Source organism: Brachyistius frenatus, unplaced genomic scaffold (assembly GCF_029030835.1).
Source record: "Brachyistius frenatus isolate BFR_SWC_R1_liver_20210118 unplaced genomic scaffold, ASM2903083v1 Contig_201, whole genome shotgun sequence".
Taxonomy (NCBI): Eukaryota; Metazoa; Chordata; class Actinopteri; family Embiotocidae; genus Brachyistius; species Brachyistius frenatus.
Window position 1 is genome coordinate 555,001 of NW_027210800.1, and position 24,190 is coordinate 579,190.

The window sequence follows — 24,190 nt, forward strand, 5'->3', positions numbered from 1 at the left end:
TACAATTATTCCCATCCATTCACACAATTAGCCCGTGGGTTAACAACCTAGCTGTACATCCGGCTAGCTCTCTGTTTTGGAAAAGCCATCGCCATGGTTACACTGACTCTCCCGGTAACCCCCGCCATGTCAAATGGCACCCAAGGTGTCGGTCAGAAAATAACATTCAGTTTTATTGGTTGGAGACGGTGCATTACATCACTCAGCTCACAATACTGGGCGACTGGATTGGCTGAGACGGGAGTGGTACCATGGGCGAGGAAGAGAGAGAGAGACAGGAAAGAAGCAAGTGCCCCATGTGCTCAGCCGAGGGAGGCTAGATAATGCCAGGCTAGATAATGCCAGGCGACAGACTGGCAGGCTGGCAGAGCGGGTGGGCACTCACTGCAGCATGATGGAAAACAAAGGCTTTGTGTGTCACCGCCGAGATCGCATTAACCAAAACAAGCAGCCGTGGACAGACTGCCACGCTGACTTGGTTTGTCTGTTCCACGGCTCGGCCATGCGTGGTGGATGGAAAGAGATGGGAGATGCCGGTCCCACATTGTACTGATATCACACGGTGCCACTGTAATGAAAATAAAAGTACTTCTGCTGTGACACAGAAGTGACTTCATGTCAAAGCTGGATGAATCCAGGACACATGCCAGTTTGTGACAGCCAGCGTACTCCAGTGTTATTGATTGTGATATGTACGGTGCAACCTTGAGACCATTTTCATGTGATAAGAATCTACAGTGTGCTGTAGCTGGTTTCAGCCACCTTTAAGGAGAGTGAGACTATTTCCCCTGTTGACTTTACAGTTTGACTTTGGTGCAGTTGTCCTGTAATAAAGTGCCAACAAGCATGCAAAACAATGTGCTTGTCAGAAATGTCACAGCGTGCCCTTTTTTTGTCGGCGTAGAGTTGGATTTGTTTCGATTGTCAGCTCCAGGTTGAGCACACACATATCTGTCCGTGGTGACGGTGATGGATGCTTTGGGCTCAGGTGGGACAGGAGTTCAGGGTCAACGGGCCTGGCTGCTATCGCGTGCTGGATCAGCTGGCATACACCCGCAACTCTATCTCTTCCTCCTCGAGCGGGCACCAGCCAGGAAACCGGGGTCACTTACAGGTGACTTCCCCCATAGTCATCCACAGCTGAGGCCCAGCCACCACTCTGAGTGTGTGTGGCGTGTGGTTAGTGGGCAGCCATCACATTTCATCACATCACATCACATCACATCCCATCTTCTCTTTACTTCTATCACTGTCTCTCTTCCTATTTTCATTGTTGTTTTTCTTCCTCCAGCTTTCCACACCTGCATGTAGTTAGTATTCTGTCACAGTATTATCGGGGATTCCCTGGAATCATTTTTAGAAGGGGGAGTACCTACTAAGTGCACACACACACACACACACACACACACACACACACACACACACACACACACACACACACACACACACACACACACACACACACACACACATTCCTCGGCTCACCGCAGGGAATGAAAACTGTAATATGAACTCACCCTTGGTCTGAATGAAAGCCCATTACGATTCATTTTCACCACAGCAGCCTGTGTAGTGGCTTCTTCTGTGGGATGTTTTTGCTCTTCTGCTGTATTAACCGCTGTCACTTAGACTGCAGAGACTTTTTTTTTTTTTCCAGGGATGTAGTAAGTTGCATAAAGACGTTAGTTCGTGCACGTGCAGAGCAAACCTCTCCTGCCTTGCTGAAGCATCGGACATGCCGTATGTTGTGCTTAATGTTTTATTATCAAGGGGCTTTTTTCGACTTCACAATTGTGCGTTTCAGCCAAACAATTTTCCGCCATGCTAAAATAGTTGCAGTGCTACTTCATTCTGACATAATAGGCACTGGGAAAATGTTGTGCTTGCTTGAGCTTACATTTAAATTTGCCACCTGCTGCATGTCAGCTCTCATCAAATGCTTGGGTGAGCTCCATAAATACTCACCGTAAGACCCCTCTTCTGTTCCAGGATCTGTCTGGCTCGATTGATGACCTCCCCACTGGGACGGAGGCTGGTCTGGGCTCAGCCGTCGGCGCCGGCGGCGGCGGCTCCTCCAGCAGCAGCAGCAGCAGTAGCCAAGGGGAGCAGGGAGGCGCTAGTAACCAGGGACAGTCCCCCTTCTCCCCGCACGCCTCCCCACACCTCCCCAGCCAGAGGAGCGGGCCCTCTCCCTCCCCCGTGGGCTCCCCTGCTGGCTCCACTCAGTCCCAGCAGTCCCGATCGGGCTCTGGACCCATCTCTCCTGCCAGCGGACCCTCTGTCAACAGCACTGTGCCAGGTAGGGTTGCCGTCAGAGCCTCTGAAAGAATGTGCATCTTGATAATCTGATTTTATCTTGATGAAAGGTGCAACGTAGAGCATGATAATTGTATCAGTTTAATCACCACAAACAAACAAAACTATCGCTGACAAGATCTGCCGTTGAAACCAGACACTACACTGCATTTTACATCGTGTACCGCCGTGTTGGATTCCCTGGGAAATTTACAAAATTGCTTTACAGCTTAAAGGGAAATTGCTTTGTGCCACCAAACAAGAGACTGCTGTTGGAAAGCAAATTAGAAAACAGTCAAAACATACTCCAGTCAGCAGAGACACATCAGGTGTATTGGCTTTGACAGCTGATGAAAAAAAAAAAAAAAAAAGCTGCTGTTGTGACATCACTGAGCAGGCTGAGCCAAAAGCATTTACGTATTCCACCAAATGTTACTGGGTTTGTTTTTTTTTTTTCTGTTTAAAAATTACATTTGAATGCAGCACCATTAGTGCACTCGTTGCCTCTGAAAGCTATCCCAGTTATCACACCTTCATTTCTACTTGACCTTTACATTTATATTACCGTTTTCATTTGTTTTTAAATATGTCCATTTAAATAGGATTTTAAAAAGGTCATGTAGAAAACTGACCGCGATGGAGAACACACGTTTCCATGAATAACAACATGCCAGTGTTTTAATGTAGTGTATTTACTACCGCAGGAGCAGATTGCAAGGATGAAGCTTTTAATAACCAAATAGCAGCATGCGACCAGGAAAAATACATTACCCTAATCAGTGTCTTAATTTAGCATTATTACCCATAATAATATTGCTAAGTTAGGTGAGCAGGGTTGTAACCTCTTTTAGGCCAGTTCAGATCAGCTGTAGCATAACGGTGGCAACATCGTTTTTTAAAAGCCTCTCTGTTTTTTTTTCCTTAACTCCAACACACTTTATTATCCATCCAGATCAATTATCCTTCTGACAGTTTGGATGAAGCTGAGAAAACTTTGCAGCACAAGACCAAATAATACCAATGCAGCACGTCTAGACTTTGATATCTCGGGTGCATTTGAAATCATAATTCAGAGCGCTGCAGAATATTGCAGCATGGCACTTAATGGAATATGTCTCGTTCATTTTCCTCACACGGTTTTTGTCCTTCCGCAGTGGAGATTTGTTAAGTCTTTGATCACCGTGTTGTAGAAACGTGTCCCCATGTTGCAGTGGAGTTTTAATGAAGCCCATCTTCCTACTACCTGTGGATCTCACCAATGTTTATGTCCAGACAACATTTCCTCTCCACTGAGTATTAATGAATTGAGACTGACTGGTGGTGGAGGACCTCCCATCTGATTTGTAGCCTTATCTAAGATATGGCAGGCCAGACAAGACACCAACAGGATTATCACACAATGCACGGTGTGCCTGTCTGTCTCCTGAGGCCATAGCAGAGCCCATAACCATTTAGATAAACACTGAGCGTTATAAACCAGGGTGGATTTGATTCTCCTCGAACAGGCATGTGAAGGTGTGTGCGTGGCTTCCCGTCATCCCGCCACCTCTTCCTCCTGACTGAGTGGCTGACCGGTGCATTAGCATGTCTCAGACCTGTCAGTCACTCTGACGAGGCGGGGCAAAATGTCTTGAGTGAGATCCCAACACCGAATCCTCCTCCTCCTCCTCCTCCTCCTCCTCTTCTCCTCCTTGCAGCCGCTTACCGGAGTGATTGACGCTAATGAAAAACTGGGACAGTGGTTTTCCAGGCGCTCGTGCCAAGAATCACGATGAGAATCCGGAATGAGGCGGCAAAGATGGGAAGCGAAACCGATCGCTGGGACGTGATTAATAAGAAGATATTTAAAAATATTCCCCGTGCCAAATAAATGGTGATAAAGCGTGGAGCAGTGAGTAACATCTGGCATGTTTTAGCGGCTGTACTACAATCAGTTTGAATTAGATGAAGAAGCAGCCAGCCTGGGAGAGACACAGGAGAACTAATGTGGTTAGCACACATCTGATTACCAACGCCGCGCTTTCTAACACTTCATCACAAGTTAGGACACTTTAGTTAATGTTGTCGTTTTAGTTCGGTACAAGTCAGTGAAGAGAGAAGAGAGCAAGGAAGTTAGCGAACATGTATTTGTGTGTGTGTGTGTGTGTGTGTGTTATTCTGAGATTTGTAGGCCTATCTTCAGCACTCTGTTGCCTCTGCAGCCATAAATGAAAAAAACAAAACCCATTCTGTATTGTTTGAACTAGCTGTGTCCTTTAAATGAAGAAAATAAGACAAACATTAATAACCTAAAGAATTAGGAAGAAATTTCTTTCAGCGGCAGTTCGAGCTGCAGTCAATAAACAGTCAAAACACAAAACACAAGGAAGCTGTCAGTGGAGAAATTTAGATTGCAGACGTCTAAAATGGATTCTGCTCCTCAACCAAGCTGAAAATCTGTAATTTGCGTTGACGTTTTAGTTAATAAAAAACTTTTTGCCTTGTTAACCTGCACCGTAGCTGCACTGCAGAAGACACCTCATGATATCGTTAGTTTGGGCAAATATTCATGAAAATCCAAAGAAAAAAAAGAAAATCTGTCGCTGCTGAATGATGTTAGTGTAGATTTTTCCTTTAAATTTAAACCAAGTCAGTATTTAAAATATATGTGCTTTATTATGCAAAAAGTAAAATAGCAGTGATCGGTCAAAGGTGAAGAGCTTTTAGGGAATGAGTGTAAGCAAAGGAATGTCATCCCAAGCTGTGTGTGTGTGTGTGTGTGTGTGTGTGTGTGTGTGTGTGCGTGTGTGCGTGCGTGTGCACATACATATGCATGTGTTTGTGTGTTCGTCTGTCGCCGGTCAGCTTCACTCATTGGAGTGATGCGACACGTCACATGGATGAGCACACACGTTACCTTTGACAGCGGTCAGAGGAGAGCAATTTCATGATGTCATCCTTTCACCTGGCTGTCAAACACACACACACACACACACACACACACACACACACACACACACACACACACACACACACACACACACACACACACACACACACACCAAAACATAACAGATGCAGGTAAAGGACACACAGCAGCACATAAGAAACTTTGACACTTCATATATATCGTCCATATAAATCACTTCTGTATTTATACTCAACGACTGTGTGTGTGTGTGTGTGTGTGTGTGTGTGTGTGTGTGTGTGTGTGTGTGTGTGTGTGTGTGTGTGTGTGTTTGAGAGAGAGAGAGAGTAAGGAAGAGTCAGAGTGAGAAAGAGGGGGAGACTGACAGATTACCAACCTATCATACACCCATACACTTGCACAAATCCATCTTGTCGGAGCTGCGCAGCACGCCTGTGATTCCCTCGTGTCCTCTTCTTTCTCCTCTCTCCCTCCTTCTCTCTCTCTCTGTCTCTCCATGAAGCAAATCCAATACACTGTAACATTATCCGGGCCTCGCCTTGCTATTTGGATTCTCTCCCGGAGCCAAAAAGGCACACACAGGGCCAAATTGATTTTCCTGTTGCGCTAGATTTGTGACAGTCGAGCAGAAATCACATTGCTCAACCGCCAACCCCCCCCCCCCCCCTTCCCCTTCCTCCACCTCGTATGCACACACACACACAAACAGATTCTCACACACACACACACACACCTCCTTTATCCCAGTGTCTCTGAAGCAATTCAGAGCATCCTCAGAATATTTTCCTGCCTCCGTGAGACATGGGGGACGAGGCGGGCGGACGTTTGTCTCTCATCCAGATGGATGATGTGGCGGAATGGGATCACCAGCGTTAAAGCTTCCATCACTGACGATGAGCTGTGGGAGAAGGAGGCGACGTCGTCCGGTCAACGTTCGGGACACGGGTTGCTGAAAAAGTTTGCAAATAAAGTCCCTAAGTTCAGCGTCTCAGCAGCCACAGAATCCAACTGATGATTTGTTTATGTTTATCTTACTCTGTGTATTTCCTGGATATTTCTAGATAACATAGTGTTTGCTGTCTGCTTTGAGTGTGTACATGGGCAGCTTTGACAAGTTGTCACCTGGGTGACAGCCCGTCAATATGGCGTCACTTCCTGTCAGCCGTAGTATGACTGTCACTTTTTCCCAAAATGAGTTGAAGACGTTTCCATTACCAGGCTGAACCTGATGCACATTAAACCACCGGCACAGAAACTCAGCTGTCATCAGCTTAGATCAGCTGGTAGGACAGGTTGGGATTAGATCTTGTAACTATAAAGTTAATTTATTGCGCTGTATGTACATTTGTACCAATCATTCAGGTATATTAGCTGCTAAAATACAAAAGTAGATAGCATGTTATTAAAACTAATTTCCTGCTGATCAAACTCTCATTAAAATATTTGACTATTTTAATGACGTAGGAAATAACTAGTAAATGTCTCCGTCTCCATGGTGATCTTGCCATAACTGACACCGAGTAAACAGGACTGTGTTCATGCTCATTTTTAGATCTACACGTTTATTTTCATCTCTCTGTGTGCGCCTGGGTTTACATATTTGTGTCTGTGTGCCCGGCTGCCTTTGAAGGCCAAACTGCAATATTTTTCTACATTGTGCAGCTACTAATTGACACGGAGTACATCGTACTCCTCCGTGGCCGGCTCGCTCTGTCTGCAGCAGAAGATCACAAATACTCCTCCTTCGGTTTTTGTTTTTTTTTCACTCTTTTTCTCTGTCCAGCGAGGTCCTCTGAGGTGCAGTTAACAGTGGCTGCCTCCTCCTCCTCCTCCGCCTCCTCCTCCTCCTCCTCTCTTTTCCCTCTGCCATCTCTTCGCCCCTCAAAGTTTTTATTTTCTTCTAAAGAGGTGATTGGAGCTCGCGGGCGAGCGCTCCGGAGAGTTTAAGCTGTTTATCTGCGCCTCGCTTCCAGAGCTTCCGGGGCCTAGAAAAGGACAGAGAGGTCAGAGGAAGGGGAAGGAGGGATAGATAGAGGGTGGGAGAGAAGGCCAGACCTGTCCGGTTTGTTCGCTCAAGGGTCCTTCCCTACGAATCTCCTCCACACCGCTTCATACCCACTCCTGTCCTTTACATCATCCCCTAGCTAAGCCCGTGGTTTGCAGTTTTTATATTCAAAAAAACACATTTCTATCTCTAATTATGGTAATGAGAAACACAGAAACAAGTTGGGAATGGCGCTGCTCTTTTTTTCCACTCTGGGGTCAGAGGTCAAGCGTCGACGCCTGGAAGGAACCAGTGATTTCACATCATGCAAAAAAAAAAAAAAACACACCAAAAAAAACGTGGCCATTTTGAAAACAGCGAACAACTTTGATGAGAGAGAGAGAGAGAGAGAGAGAGAGAGAGAGAGAGAGAGAGAGAGAGAGAGAGAGAGAGAGAGCGAGAAGGAATTTTTAAGCTGCAAAACATCGGACAAGAAAAAGACGCCACAGGGATGTTCAACCAAAACTTGAATTTTTCTTCTGCTTGTGGTGAAAGTTATTACAAGAAAGCAGTGGTGGGGGGTGGGGGCTGGGAGGTGGGGGTGAGTTTTCATGCGAGTGTGTTTTGCTAGTCACACCACTCCCTAAGAGGCTGCGTGGTGGGAACACCGCCGCTGGCTGTCCCTGTCCCTCTCTTTCTCTCATTATCTTCATCGTGCTCGCTTTCTCTTATGTTCCCTCTTGTGTCTCACGCTTCCTCGTCCCCACCCTTTCCTCCCCATCTCTGTTTGTCTCTGCTTTTTCTTCGCTCAGAGCGTTGCTGTGGTACAGGCCTCCCACCGAGGAACGAGGCTGAATTTTCCATCTTCATTTCTGCCTCTGTTCCTCCCTCTTATTCCTTCTCATCTCTCCTCCAGCTCTTTTCTCTACTTCTGTCCTCCTTTTTTTTTTTGTTCCCTTCTTCATCCCAGCCATACATCAAACCCCCTCGCACCACCACCACCACCACCATCCACCCAACTCTTTTTCCCCATCTCCCCCATTCCTCTGTCTCGCCTCCTCCTGATGGCTGCTCGTCTTCGAAGTGAAGCAGCAAAATGCCCTCCCCGCAGGCATTATATTCACAAAGCTCACCGTCGGCCAAAACGGGGGAAAAAAAACACCTGCTTGCTGCGTTAGCCGTTTAGAGAAATCCCATTCTAGCTCCGTCCGACTGGAAAACCCTAACCGGAGCACAGTGTGCAATTATTTTCCCTCCCCGACACCTATTTTCTTGCTTTCTCTCACTCCACTGCTCTCTCTCTCTTTTTCTCCTCCGCATTCTGCTTGCTGTTTTTTAGCTTAAGCTGCAGTTTTTCTTTACTTACAGTTGGTACTCAGCGTTGGACGTAATGAGGATCTTGGGAGAGCGCTTGTTTTGCGAGCCGCTGCGGGCCTGTGTTCGTCCCCTACAGGGAGAGTTAACTGGCATTAGCCCCAGGCTTGGAGAGGCATTGACTGGCACCCATTGAGATCTAAACCACCATTATTGGAGCCCGCTGTTTATCTGCCTCTTTCCCCTAAAGACACGACAAATGGGGTATATTACCTCTGTGTGTGTGTGTGTGTGTGTGTGTGTGTGTGTGTGTGTGTGTGTGTGTGTGTGTGTGTGTGTGTGTGTGTGTGTGTGTGTGTGTTGGGTGGTGCAGGTGTGTGTGAATTTATAGCCTAAGGGTTGTATTAAGAGATGGTGCTGAAGCAGCCCTTTCTCTCTAGTCTGTGCCAGTCTATTAGTGCTCACCACAGTTACTTCACTTTCGCAAAAATGGCCCTCTCTGCTCCAGGGGGTCGGCATTCAGGAGAAACAATTTGGGTGTGTGTGAGTATGTGTGCGTGTGTGTGAGTATGTGTGAGTGTGTGTGCGTGTGTGTGAGTGTGTGTGCATGTGGGCAAGCAGAGACATCGGTGCATCTGTGTATACGTGCAATATATCTGCACACTTCTGCAAGCAGACGCACATTTCTTTCATCTGCAATTAATGAAAGTCTTTTCATTGATCTGGTTGACTTTTCTTCATCAACATTACACACACACACACACACACACACACACACACACACACACACACACACACACACACACACACACACACAGTAGCTCCTAAGCCTGATATTTCCACGGCCCAGAAACAAAATAGAAATATGGCCACAAGTGCTCTCCCTCAGCTTTGAACTTCACCGGCATTTGCGTTTGAAACCCTGATGAAAAAAAGCTTCAAAGACCAAACTCCCTCGCTTCAAAGGAGACTCACGGTTGCCTTGACAGTCCTTGTGGAAGAGAAATTTAAAATGTGCATTGGGTTTTTAGCAAGGAGTATTATCTCCAAAAACGCAATGAACTCCTATTACTGTTGGCCCTGCTGCCTTGTATCATGAGGAAAGAGTAGAAAATGGATGTGTTCGCTAAGTGGCTTTTTACACAGGAAATTACAGTTATTCGACTCTTCAGCTGGATTCCAAAGAGCATCCCCGTGTTAGACATCTTCCTGTTTGTTCATGGTCTTCTTGCAGCAGGTCCTGTCTTTTTAAACCTCCATCATCACAATCAGAGTTCTTGAAGGCCAACAGGGTTGTGTTAAGGACAAACATTTGAACAGGTGCCCTCAGACCTCTCATAAGTGGGTTGTCTTTGAAGACAGAAGTCACAGATAAAATTTTTTTTTTTAAAAGCACAAATGAATTTTTATGAATTAAAGTTTTCCTCCTGGCATTAATTAAATCCCCCAAAAACTCATCAAAATTACACATTTAGAATTATTTTTCCAATAATTTTTTTCCTAATGCCTTAAAGTGGCCTCCATGTAACTCTACACCTTCATTCAGTACATGCAGATCTATGAATATCCCTGTTTCTATCTCCACCCAGCCCTCAGCTGCTCGCCTGCAGCCGCATGTTACAGAAAGTTCCATGCGATTGGTTCTTGTATGTGACGTATGAAATCCCATCTGTCAGAATCTGTGTTTTTGAGACCATTAAAAGCTCAACCACGCTCATGACTGCTTAGTTTCCTCATGATATGTATTCTGGTATATATAAACACACAATACGTTCCCCATATGTCAACGTCGTTGACACCTCATGTTGAAAAAAATGTGATTGAGAGGGTTGTTAAAAATACATGCACCATGCATCTTGTAGAGAATCAAAGATGGTGGGAACAAAAGGAACCTTTCCCGTTGTTTTGAATTGAGTACGTACGGATGGATCTTATTATTTCTGCATATGTTTGTGCTGTTTACGTGTCTGTGTGCAGCTGGCTGTTTGTAAAGGTGTAAATTGTAGAAAGTGGATGCCGGGTGAGAGCAGGGCAACAGGATAATAACACACCACTCACTGTCACATGTGCTAATTGTTGCAGAGCACCCATGGGAACACATTAGAACACACACACACACACACACACAAATATGGAACATTGAAACAAAAGACTCGCACACGTATAATCATGCACAGTTTAAAGAGACTGAAAAGCACAGAAACGTGCAAAAACATAGAAGAACGATCATAAATATTTAAGCACAGTCCTTTGTTACACTCAAAAGAACTCAAACTCACGTTGAAACATTTAAACACGGAAAAGGATCTAAATGCATCACATCACACGTGGCAAATATCACAACCCTAAACCATATATGTGTTCACAAAAAATGTACATGTCATACAGTCAGACGAGCTTACAATTTGATTGTCTCACACACACACACCAGTAAGAAGAAGACGACCTGAATGGTGGAAACATTTCCATACCGTGTATTTGTTTTACATTTTCATTCACAACGAGCAAAGACTTTTTTCCTGTGGACAGAGAAAGGTTTACGCTCAGCTCCTGCTGACATTTAGCTCTCTCTCCTCGCTCTCAGCAGCACATGGAGAAGAACTGCACGTCAAAGATTCAGCATATGAATTATTAATGGTGTGGATTAGAAAGTGCCAGGACTCACTGTGGAGCCTGTTTGTTTTATTTGGACGTAATTATTTAATGGCACCTTGTTAGAAATGATAGTGAGGAGAGGAAGGGGGGAGTGTGTGTGTGTGGGGGGGGGGGGATATAAGAAGAGAAAATGTGAGAGGAGGCTTTGTTTGGACAGTAATCGGCAGTGAAAAATTACAAAAAGCACAAAGTTGTTCATTGGAGAGGAAGAAGGAAGGGAGGCAGCCTCATCTGTTTGTTTTTTTATTTCATTTTCTCAACAAGGTTTCTGTTTCTTGTCTGTCTTCTATTTTCCACTCCATACTCTTCCTCACACACACACACACACACACACACACACACACACACACACACACACACACACACACACACACACACACACACACACACACACACACACACACACACACACACACACACACACACAAAACACACACGTCTTTGCATTAATTTCATCTCTGGTGACAGTTTACATGGGTATGTGGAGAAAGTAGTGGAGCATGGAGGGCACTGTTCCCTATTTCTACCTTCACAGTGGCATGCACACACACACACACACACACACACACACACACACACACACACACACACACACACACACACACACACACACACACACACACACACACACACACACACACACACACACACACACATACAGGACAAGCTGCTGCCACTACCACTCTGCCATCCAAACAAACAGAGTCTGACAGCAGAGCTGGTACCTGGCATGCATCCCTGCACACACACACACACACACACACACACACACACACACACACACACACACACACACACACACACACACACACACACACACACACACACACACAGTTTAAGGGTTCAGTAAACCCCTGCTATACTTCATCCTGACTACCCACACACCTGGGTTGCAGCCAAATCTGTCCCTCCGGCAACAAGTGGCAATGACCCTTTACAAGACGCATTCGGCTTCTCCAGTCAAACACATGAAGATTGGAAACATTTTCCCACACAAAAGTTTATAGACATTCATATGAACACACATACTTGTAGTATTATTGTAGTATTTCCATTAGTAGTAATAACTACTTCATACTTCTACTGCTTATTCTACTTCTATTTCTTTACATTTCAGTGGGAAATACCTTTATATAGTGTACTTGTACACTATAGTTTACCTGTAGTACTTCTACTGGTAGAGGAGGAGTACTTCTACTGGTAGAGGAGTAGTAGTAGTACTACTGGTAGAGGAGTACTTCTACTGGTAGAGGAGTAGTTAGGTCTGAGTACTTCTTTCACTGCCTGTACATTCGCACAAAAAACCCACACAGCCAGTGTGTTTAATTTTATCTCGGAGTTGCTTCGGCGTCCACGTACTAATGTTTCCTGTTCCATCCTGCATAACGGTGACAGACTAACTAATCGAATATTCCCTCTTTGAAGCAGCGCCGCTGGATCTATTCATGTGTGATGCAGAAGGTCTCTGTGTGTCTGTGTGAATATTTCACTTCATATCCTATGTGCCTTTGTGTTCCTACTTGTGTTTCTCTGTGCTTGAGTGTGTTTATTTACACTTGTTTGTGCAATTACTTTAACGCCTTTGCATGGTGTGTGTGTGTGTGTGTGTGTGTGTGTGTGTGTGTGTGTGTGTGTGTGTGTGTGTGTGTGTGTGTGTGTGTGTGTGTGTGTGTGTGTGTGTGTGTGTGCGGCTGGTGGATGAAAATGTTGTTTATACATTTTTATGCAAAGCAATTATGTTGACTTAATTGGGTTTGTTTATGTGGAGAGTGTGTCACCTCCAGTCATGTATTATTGCTGCCATGGACAGACACATCACACACATGTATGTACACACACATCTCAAATCACTACTCGCTCCACTGAGTGATTGAATAATGTGAAGTGGTTCCTCTATAATAAAGGATTTATATTCACTATGAGTTTTAAGGACACTAGCAACAAAATTGTGTTAATGCAGCACTTTAACTGTACTTCATGTGACATCCTGAGTAAACACTTCGTTTTAGAACATACAGTATTCCTTTTTCTATTGAGACACATCCAACCAGAGGAAGCGACTGTAAACATATGTACAGTACTGACAGTCAACGCTGGACTTGCTCCTCTTCATTTAGATTACAGACGGACTTATCCAGTAAGTCAGTCAGTAACAGACTGTTGGTATAAACCAGCACTTCAATCTACATTATCCTCCTAACCCCCTTTGCTCTGTGTGTTTTTAAATCCCTGTTTCAACAAAACAACAACAAAAATCTCCATGCTGGCAATGTACACTGAACATGAAGTGTTTTTATAAAGATTTGGATCATGCAGTAACGCAGGCCGGCTTGGTTCCTCTTGGTCTTGCATGGATTTGACCTGACCTCCCTAAATTCAAATGTTACACCCTAACAAGACACGCTCACCTCCAGACACCGGTTTGTAAGGGCACCGTCGCTGCTTCCTGGTTTAGTGCCCGCCCAAGAGGATCGTGATTGGTTTAAAGTTCTTGCTAAACAAGTTCACACAATGCTGAATAAACTCACCACCACCAGAATAATCACGGTACACAGAGTTTTTAAATCTGGTGTCTGATATGGCGTTCCCGCGCGATGCTCTACAGACAGAACGCCCACCAGAGACTTCCGCCAGATGAGCCGGCTAATTTCCAGTTTAGTCCTGTGCTGACTGAATGCAGATGAAATAAATCAATCGTGCAGCTCTCACATGTTATCAGACCAAGTGGATCAAATGCTGATGAAACAAATCTTTTCTGTCTGGCTGTGATGCCTTTTATTTAATGTACCCATTATTTATCCAATGTTTTACAACCGTAACCGTGGCGATGGAGTAGGCTACGGCAGAGCCAACGATGTACGCACATGTCAACGGGGTCTTTGTGATTACTCTCACTGGCAGAAGGGGAAACAAAAGTTCCCCACTGCGGGTTTAAAGAAATACAAAAGCCAGATTTGTTTTCTTGTATACCGAACCTTTCTTCATACTTCAGTTATATTTAAGAACTGAATTTTCCACTTAATCCACAGAAATGTACGAGCCATGTTTGAAAAGAAAAAAGAACAGTTGCCCCCTCATCCTTCTCTCTCATCCTTGTCTCCAGTCTGAATCCAAAGATAAAAGGTTAATTTGCCATCTCTCTCCTTCCTCTGGGCCAAATCAATCCACCATAGTGTCCGTCTGCCATTGTCCTAATCAGACCTTCAACTCACTATTGGATTTCAATGGAACAGGCGCAGCCCAAAGACCTGCACAACCACCTAATCAATGATCCTCAAATGGCTCCGGTTTTCTATAGTGGATCGCTCTGGTTTTAATGCTTACACAAGAAAGTGGCACAGAGTCCGATGACTTGATATGTCCTCTGGAAGTACATTTGTCATTTAGCTAATAGTGAATCACAAACAACTTCATGTATAGTAATTGTTCTCAGCTCTCTGTGTCTGCGAAGGCTAAATTTGGCATTAAACCCTCTAATCAATGCTCAAGAAACAAAGCCGTGGCAAGTCTCAGTCAAAAAACACAAACCTTCAGCTTTTTCTGATCCCTCATTGTTCTTCTTTTGTCCCTCAAATGGTAGAAAACTTTCTGAATCCAGTAACTTTTGTGTCGGTGACAGAAATACAGAACGAAAAACAAAGGTGGTCCTTCAGGGTTTAATTGTTACGTCGGGGTTTTTTCAGTTTTCAAGCAAAATAGACAAAAAGCAAATATAAATCCATTTTCTGTTGACTTTCACACAAAGAAGGAATTCAATTTATGCCAAACATTTTCTTATAATGTGACAACTTTATTGTACCATTGTCACCCTAAAATGTGTTGTCGTCACTGGGATGCCTGGATCTTCACGCCCTGACTTCATGTTGTTCTTCAGGTTCAACCATGGCACCACAGAGCTCTGGAAACGGACCAGATGGAGCCCATCCACCAATCACACGCTCACCTATGACTCAGGAGAGAGGTGTGTATATATATTACTTTACGTGTCTGAGCCTTTTGCAGGACTTTGTTGTATGGCCTTGGAGATAGAGAAGGTCGACAGAGATGGAAAGAACGTGTGTTTATGAGATGCTTTATGTTTAATGTGATGTGACGGCGAGCACACGGGAACTTTTTACTCTACATAAATAGTTTCCATAAAAAGTTCCCATTGTGCGTCACTCTCAGATAAGAGAGAAAAGAGCCCGTTTTCTTCCAAAGTCAAATTTGTCCGAAGTGGAAAGAGTTTGTGTCTTTACATTCCACACCAGCGAGGGGTGCATGAAGATTAGAGACCGTAACAAAGAGAAAACAGAAATGGTATGTTAACAAAGCTCAGCGAATAACAGTGCCTGTAATGAAACATTTTCTTTCTCAGGGAATATGACGACTTGGAGCGCAAAATATTGGCACGGAGATGTAAACAAGCAATTTGACTTTGCTGGCTTAAAGGCCCCACATTATGCTTTTTTTTTTTTCTATTACAAGGTAGGTCTAGGAGTTATTTAAACACTAAAAGTGTCAAAACACTCAATTGTACACAGCCCATATTCAGAAATTCCGCTGTTTCGACTTCCACAAGTTTGTGATGTCACAGACTCATGCTCATGTCACATGTCCGCTTCAGAGCGGCCTGCCGTCCAACTTTATACGTTGAAGAAAACACTGAGCAGTAATGCTGTCGCAGAGCAACAAGCTACAACACCAAAGAAACCCCGTGGTTGGCCAAAGGCGCTTGTCACTCAGAAAAGAATCGACCAATCAGAGGAGAGCCTCATTGATATCGATGAGCCTCAAAGGCACCGACACAAAACAGCCTGTTCTTGGTAGAACAGCAGAGAGAAGTTAAAGAGTGTAGATGTGAAGTATATTGTGATGGATTTTGGGACTTAAAACCACAAAAATATCAAGAATGAAAATAAAACTTTGGAAAAGTGTAAAAAAATAAAAGATAAATCACTTGTAACCTTTTCAAATCCTACTTGATCAGATGATAGTTGTAGTAGTTGAAGCTAATCAGGGACACACAGACACACACTCACACACAGACACACACACTCTCACACACACACACACACTCTCACACACACACACACACTCACACACAGACACACACACTCTCACACACACACACACACTCACACACACACACACACACACACTCACACACACACACACACACACACACACACACTCACACACACATACACACTAGGCCTCAGCGTTACGTTTCATCTGTGGCCAACTTCATGGTCATGGGAAAATTGTGGTTTGGTACAAATTTAACAGGAAACCATTCAGTCAACTTCTGCTGGACTCGTTTCAAATCAGAGTGTGTTCTTTTGATGGAGATACTTCAGCTTTGGACACGACTTGTTGCCAAAGGCTTAGAATATGAATGCAAACCCGCAAGCCGCATGTACCGGCCCAACTGGATATTGTTTCCAGCAATTATGGCCACTTCTCGAGCATTACTTAAAACAGCAGAATCGCTCATGTAAAATAAATAATCTCCATGGACACAACACTGGGAGGGGAAAAAAAAAATCCCCGAAAGACTTGGATGTAACGTTAATGGAACGACTGTGATGCTCCCACTCTATCACCCACCAAAGAGCAGTTAACATCACAGAGAGACAGAGGGAGTGGATAGATGAAGATGGAGAGAGGGAGCGAGGCTCTGTAAAAGGTTATTTCCCAACATGATGAAATCAAGTCGGAGATTTAATGCTCCTCTCTAATGCCTGTAAACCTCGAGCTCTCCCCGGCCTAAGTCCAGGAAAACAACACAGCATGGTTAACAGGGTTGGCTGTTGTTTTTGCTGTTTTCCTAGCTAGGATTAACCCCCACCCCCCTCACCCTCACCCCCACCCACCCACCCACCCTCCTCCTCCTCTAAACGCACGCCCCACTTTGCTCAAGTGCCTTCCTCCCTAAGAGCCTCTCTCCGCTCTTCATTTCCATAAATCCTCTGAATGTCCCCCCCCCCCTCTCAACCCCCCCCCAACACTTTCTCTCGCGTGCTTTGCTGCCTGCCTGTTGTTGTCCAGCTGAGCGCTTCATTCACTTTGCCAGAAAGAGAGAAAGGTTTATGTGTGTGTGTGAGTGTGTGTGTGTTTATGTGTGTGTGTGAGTGTGTTTATGTGTGTGTGTGAGTGTGTGTGTGTTTATGTGTGTGTGGAGAGGGAACGAAGCAGAGAGAGAAAAATCCTTGAATGTGTTATTTGCTTTTAGCACTGTCTGCACAATGTTCCTCTCCCCATCCATTTTCCAGGCAATTTAAAGTGCGGTATTACACACTGTATTTTTTTCTCCTCCTCTCCCAGAATCCCCTTACCCTAATGGAAGCAAAACATTACAATAATGTCCTCGCTCCTTAAACCCAGCACTCGCAGCCTAAGCACTTTCAGGCCCCGATCGCTCTTTCCCTCCGTTGCACCGTCTTTCCCTCCCACACACACTTTCTCTGTCACTGCCTCTCTTTCTGTTTTGGCCTTCGTCTCTTCACCACACACACACACAAAAAAAACACAAAAAAACGCGTGTATGTGCACGCAAGCACACATTGAATGTACATTTTGAAAGCTGTATCTGCCTCCCCCCTTTTCTTCACATCTCCTGTTGCCCTCTTAGCAGAAAAAAAGAATTATACAAGTGTCAACTTGCACTTTCCGACTCCGTCGTTTCCCCGAACGCACTAAAGAGTCGACCTATGCGCGCTCACTCAACAAAGTGGATGGCTATCAAAGTTTACAGTTGAGCGGACCCAATCCATTTCCACCTAATCTACAACAACTAATCCCCCCCCTCCACCCATCAACACACATGCATCTACACACCCACACAAACTCTCTTTTCCCTCACTAGCCGCTCTGCGACCTTTCCTCGTTCGTGGCGGATCGGGGGACCTTTCTGTGGGTTTTGAAAAAAACAACGGCTCAGCTTGAAAGAGTGAAGCCCTGGCGACAATCGCTCCAAATGTCAATTTGAATGGTGCATTCGCGTTTGGGCCTGAGAGGCTTTGGCACATCTATTGACAGGATGGCTGAGAATAACGTAGTAGCCGTGGTGAAATCTCTGGCTCCTCTGTAGAGAGTGGAGCAAACGGATGGCTTTTTAAAAATAATTTTTAATTTAACTCTTCTTTTAAGTGTACACTTAGACTCAACTTTTACAGCTAAACACATCTCTGGCCAGATACACGCTTCACTTGTTCTTTTGCAAGTGATAACACCCGGTGTGTGTTTATTAGAGCTGATGGTTTCTTTTGTATGTCAGCCTGTCATTCGGTTGTATGTTTTGAATACTCTCTGGTCACCATAGTGTCTCTACGAGTAACAGAAGCCACTGGTAAGACAACGGATTACTGCTTTTGTCAAAAGGAAGCTCGTTTTACACGAGGAAGGTGGATTGATAATCCAGATTTGTTGTGCAACAACTGTCCTCGTTCAGTCAGTCAACATGTGATTTCACTTCGCAGGTATGTTGGCGACTGGAGAAGTCTCTGCGTTTTCAAGACTTCAGAAACAAGGAGCTGACATTAAGCTTTTTACGTCGGTGTGTTTCAGGGTTCATGTCCAACATGCAGAGAAACCAGGCGGGCTCCCAGTTTGCCTCCCCACAGTCCGGACCTCCCATGTCCCCACACCCATCCCCTGGGGGCCCATTGTATCCCGGTATGGGTCCATTCTCCCAAACTGGACCCACGGGCCCATACGGACCTCAAGGACCCCAGTATGGACACCAAGGTTGGAGCCTTTATTACCGCACATCAAAATGTCTTTTCATTGCTGCAAGTACACCTAAAAGAATAGAAGTTTCTGGAAGACTAGCTCGTGTATTATCAATGCTTCATATTAAATGCACAACATAAATACTCAGTAACTATTCACAAGACTGGACAGTAAACTACACGTTCAGGAAAGTATTTCATTCAATGAAGAGTTTTATTAGAGAAGAGAGCTCTTTGCTTACAAGATTGGGATTTCTGCATATTTTTTGCAATTTAGATTCTGTGGTGATCTGCGCTGAACAGTTATACTGTATTTTCAATAATAATAATAATGTGTGATATTTTTTATTTGAAACATGTTGGTTTGTGGGCTATTTTAAGGTGAGAAATTACACATATATCTGCAGCATGGTGCTTTTCAACCGTACACAACAAACTGCTGTACACAATGTTAAAAAAAAAAAAAAAAAGGATGTGAGAATATCAGTTATAGTGTAAAATAGTTTTTATGTCACTTCTCATTTATCTAAAATTAGAAGAACTTGTCCACACAAAGTGCCAAATTTAGCTGCATATTACTTCAGAGAGAATTTTACTGAAATGTTATTTTACCTGAGCCAATAATATCGAACACACAAGGGTTGATCTATGAGTCGAATGTTATTTTACTAAAAACTCAGTCCAATTGTCAGGATTCTTTCAAACAGGAATGTGTCCTTATTTTGTGGCTCCAGTGAGAAATTGTCCTCATGGAGCATAAATCATAAAACTGCATCAGTGAGATGACGATTAATATTTCAGGCCACAGATTAAGAAACGGTATCAAAAGTGAGAGACTTTGATTTCCACAAATTACGACTCCTGTCAAGCCTCACAATGGATTATTAATCATGAAAACCACCAACAGGCGCTGTGGTGAGGTTCACCTGACATCACATTTGTGGAGCAGCTTCTCCTCTCTGACTCGTCACATTGGGAAGATGAATCCCTCATATCGTCCCTTCAGAGAGGTTTTAAAGGAATTTGGCCCCAGATGGGAACCACACATTTTTTTGATGAGTGTCGTCTTCCTTCTCACAGTCACACTGGGCCTTGACATCAGTGGCATTTGTGTCAGAGAGTTTTTCTAATGAGGACTACAAACAGACTCACTTTGAAAGACATTTCCATCCTGTGTTTTGTCTCCTCCTCTCTTCTTTCTACAACTTCCCACACACCCCCGGAGGTGGAGTCCTCCCCCGTCCTGTGTGGTGGATCCCTCTGTGGGCATTAAAAAGAGACGTGACTCAGAATATTCATGAGACACTTGAACCCTGGACGCACCTCTTGGTCCTCCTCATGATAAGATTATGAGCTAAAGCTCAGACTGACAAGGCAGACTGCGGGTTATACACTGAATGATGATCTCCAATTCTGGATTCATGTTTTGTTTTTAGCCTCAAACAAAACGGGCCATATTTTTTTTATGTTTTCCATAAACTATTCGTCATTCATATTTTGCTACTTAAACGTGTATAATTGGCGAGTAAATACCAGATTTCCTTCGACTATATGGTTAGATACTTCTCTGAGCTCAGTAAAGTGTTTGCAGTAGACTATTATATCCAAAAAAGGGCAGTCTTGCATCTCCCTTGATGCTAAACCGAGTCATAAAAATAGGGACTTCTGATATAATTATGTCACCATTTCCCTTCACAAACAAGGGGAGAAACTTTAAAAAGAAAACGTCTGTGTTAAAAAGCACAGCATATAAACATAAGATTTCAAATACTAATAGAAATAGTAGTCATTTGCAATTGTTAAACTTTTACAGACAAAAGTATTTCAAGAGACTAAAAGTATTCACATTTTAATGTAGCTAACTAAAACTATATCCAGTCAACCTACTAGATCCTCCATGCAGAAAACGTCTCCACTAATTTAAGATGTCACTGCAGTGTTTCCGGATATTAATTCACCTAATTGCTTTTAACTTTTAGGTTCACAATTTTAAGTAACTTTCCACTAATGTTTAATCTTTGAAAACGTGTCAGATCAGTCTACGCTTGGAAAAAACTTTGGGGGAAAAATACAAGTCACAGATTCCAGGAAAATTGGGGTAAAAAAGTTTAGATTATTTTTCTATAATTAAGCGGTCTCCGCTCGCTTGTTTCTCCAACGCATAACTCCCAGCCATTCAACAAACGTTGACATCTGCTGTTGTACTTCGTTTTCTGCCTTTGGCGACACACCAGAGGAAACATTATGGTACTTTTTGGTAAATGTGTTTTAATGTGTCACCTTGATAAATGCGCCCATCCATGCATGTGTTTTCACAAATTTGCGGCCTCTCCCTCACATTTGTTAATGTTGATTAATAGCCCAAATGCATTTGGTATTTGGTCTCCCTTCCCCGCCCACTCTTATCTCTTAATGTGACTTAGGCTGGGCTGACAGCCCAGTAAGCAAAGAGAAAAAGAGAAATGAAGTAAGCAGAGAGCGACAGCGAGGCAGACGAGCCTGGAAGAAGCTCGGGAGGCAGATGAGCGTGAAATCTCACTCGGTTGACAGGAGAGATGTTCCCTTCAGAGAAAAGAGAGGACAGCTCAGACCCGCTGTCCTCTCATCACACACATACAATATACACTTTATATATGGACTATCTGTATTCGCAGTCAAATAAAAACTCGCAACTGACCTCCATCTCTCCCGTATCAGCACTCGGGGGGTATTTTCAGACAGCAGCACAACAAACATGGCAGTCGAGTTGCTGCATTGGTGAATTATTGCCAGGAACGAGAAACTCAAAAATATAGCTGCTATATTTACTGTACTCAACTAAAGTAATTACACATACACCCATTAACGGTCACTTTGTAATAAATTATCCTTACCTTAACCCTAACCTCTAATTCCTGGTTGGCAGCCATTCAGAAAATAGCACTTCCTAAAAGAAGAAGAAGAAAAAAAAAAAGGGAGTACTTCATTGTTGGGGAACATCTTGTTAAGGTCAGAAAAGAAAATACAACCCAGGAGTTCCAGTCACCAAAACCTTCACATCACAACAAAAATAATAATAAAAAAGACTATTAAATATTTTTATAAGGTTAAAAGCAGAAGTTATACTTTCCTGGATGAGGAATGTAGTTTTGCACATGGTTGGTGTTCCATTTTGCTTTTGGTAAAAGTTGAACCAGGTTCAAAGGTGTGTTTTTTGGCTGCCTTTACCCTAATATTCTTAATGTCAAGGTTTTATATGGACTCCAGGATATAGCCAGTCGTCAGAGTACTTGGCCCGCCCGGGGCCTGTGTAGGGTGACCGGGGCAGACAGCTGCTGGTCATTGTTCCTAACGACAGCTCCATCTGCTTCCCTTCCCTCTCCCCAGCGCAAGAACAAATTAGCCAACATGGAAACTCACTCCAAGTTCCTGAACTCTGTTCTGCTGTTTTTCTTGGCCTGTCTGTGCTGGGAGAGCTTTAGGTTGTGTTTCTGAGTGCAGTGTCTGATATAAAATATTCAGCAGTACCACACACACACACACACACACACACACACCAAGATGCCGAGAAGTTAGTCGCTCACCAAAGAACATAAAAACAGTGTTGAGTTACTATAAAGGCTGTGCACGGCTTCTTTTTTTTTTATCAGGGGTTAACAGCTTCAGTGCAGCTCGTGTAATCGACTACATCAGGTCCATCCAATACACAGTTATGGTGATACATGAGCCTGCAGGAGGATATGATCCTTCTACAGAATATTTTCTAGCTGTTTCCAGAGATCTTTGTTCAGATAAGTGTGCTTCCTATAACCAAAGGCTTTCTTCCAGCTGGAGCTTGCGAAAGCTTTTCCATTTTTGTCTGTTTCCTCAGCGTCTGAATGAGAGGACGGCCCAGTGATTCAGAAAAATGTTGAAGCAGTTAAATGCTTATAGCTGTCTTTTGAAAGCCCACTTTATTCAAATATCTTACTGCCGTGTTGATATCAGGCTCTTCTCAAGACTCAAATGAGTCCAACAGCTGTTTCTGAGACATGCACTCGGACATGGTCCACAGCCAGCATGTCTAGAGCAGTGGACACAGACAGACGTGGGAGAAGGATCTTCTGCCGTTACAGGAAAGAGATTTGGAGTCTCGGCTCTGCTTTCTCTCCCACACATCGCATAGTTTCCTCCACCACATACACCCCCCTCGAGGGGTTAAGCACTCTGCTGGTAATGACCATGCATCAGACAGGACTTTTAAGCCTTGGTGCCTTGCCGGAGCCGCAATGTAATTCGGCCAAAAAGAGAAAAAAAAACCCCCCCAAAAAAGCCATGACTTGAGCCAGCGCCCAGGGGAGGGAGTGGAGGTTTTCGGAGGAAATTGACAGTGTGTGGAGCTCAGCAGCCCCAAGGCACACCCCAGCTCAGGTTCCCTGCCGGGGAAGGTGCTGAGGTGGCTGGGAGAAGACGTGGGGGGCCTCAGGCAAGAGATGCTGCTGCAAAAAATACATCCATCCCAGCAAGTCCTACATGAATACTGCAACCTAAGACTGAGTCTTAAAGCTGTATACTGTAAAGGAAGTGGGAAATTGTTTTTCTGTGTAAATGACTTGTATTATTGATCTGCCCAATTTCAAGGGATTGAACTGCTAAAAACAGATTAAACTGTTTTAAAAACATTTGGAATTAGTATTTAAGTAAAAGAGTGTGACACTTTAAGTGGCATCAGAAGAAAAAAAAAACGTCTTGGAGCACTCACATTAAAAAACTCCTTACTAAAATAGGACAAACTGAGTACCAGGGTGATTACACTCGTAGACACACTGAAAAGTAAGAGAGAAAAATGCTGTTTTTCATTTCTTTTATTTGTGTTCAGCCACATGTGGACACGGATAGCCGGCCCACGCTGCTGTCCTTGGCAGCTCAAGCATGTAGGCATGTAATCTGCGTTCCACTCCTTATTGATGGAGTTCACAGGTCCTGAGGGCGCATTGGTGAACCGTCATACCTTACTCTACCGTACAGGCGGGAGAATGACTGCTGCGGCTGTTAGCATTGGTCGGTCCAGTCTGCTGAGGAAGCAGTCGACAGTAATCTAGTCGGTCACACTCCAGTTCTCCCGCGGGACTGCAGGGATTAAACCCGGCGCAGGATATAGCGTCCGCCAAATGCGTGACCGTGCCGGGAATTTCCATGTAATTGTGAGCGAAGCACCATGAGCTCTCCTTCTCCTTCTCCTCTCCTCCATCGCGCTATAAATACCACCAAGACTCCCCAAAGGCACCGAGTGCTGAGAAGCCGGCGAGAAACCAAGACTGAGCCGCAAGGACGTGAGAAGGTGCAAATAAGAAATGACATCCT

The 24,190-nt window shown here is 44.2% G+C and overlaps 1 protein-coding gene across 4 annotated transcripts in view; it reads left to right on the top strand.

The window, feature by feature from the left end:
- LOC138632947 (AT-rich interactive domain-containing protein 1B-like) overlaps nt 1–24,190 on the top strand; it is a 158,672-nt gene that overhangs the window by 106,863 nt on the left and 27,619 nt on the right. For all 4 annotated transcript variants that reach the window (XM_069718869.1, XM_069718871.1, XM_069718872.1 and 1 more), the window contains exons 5-7: nt 1,990–2,299; nt 15,031–15,117; nt 18,705–18,884. In XM_069718869.1, coding sequence (XP_069574970.1) covers nt 1,990–2,299; nt 15,031–15,117; nt 18,705–18,884 — 577 coding nt within the window. The remainder of the gene's footprint in view (nt 1–1,989; nt 2,300–15,030; nt 15,118–18,704; nt 18,885–24,190) is intronic.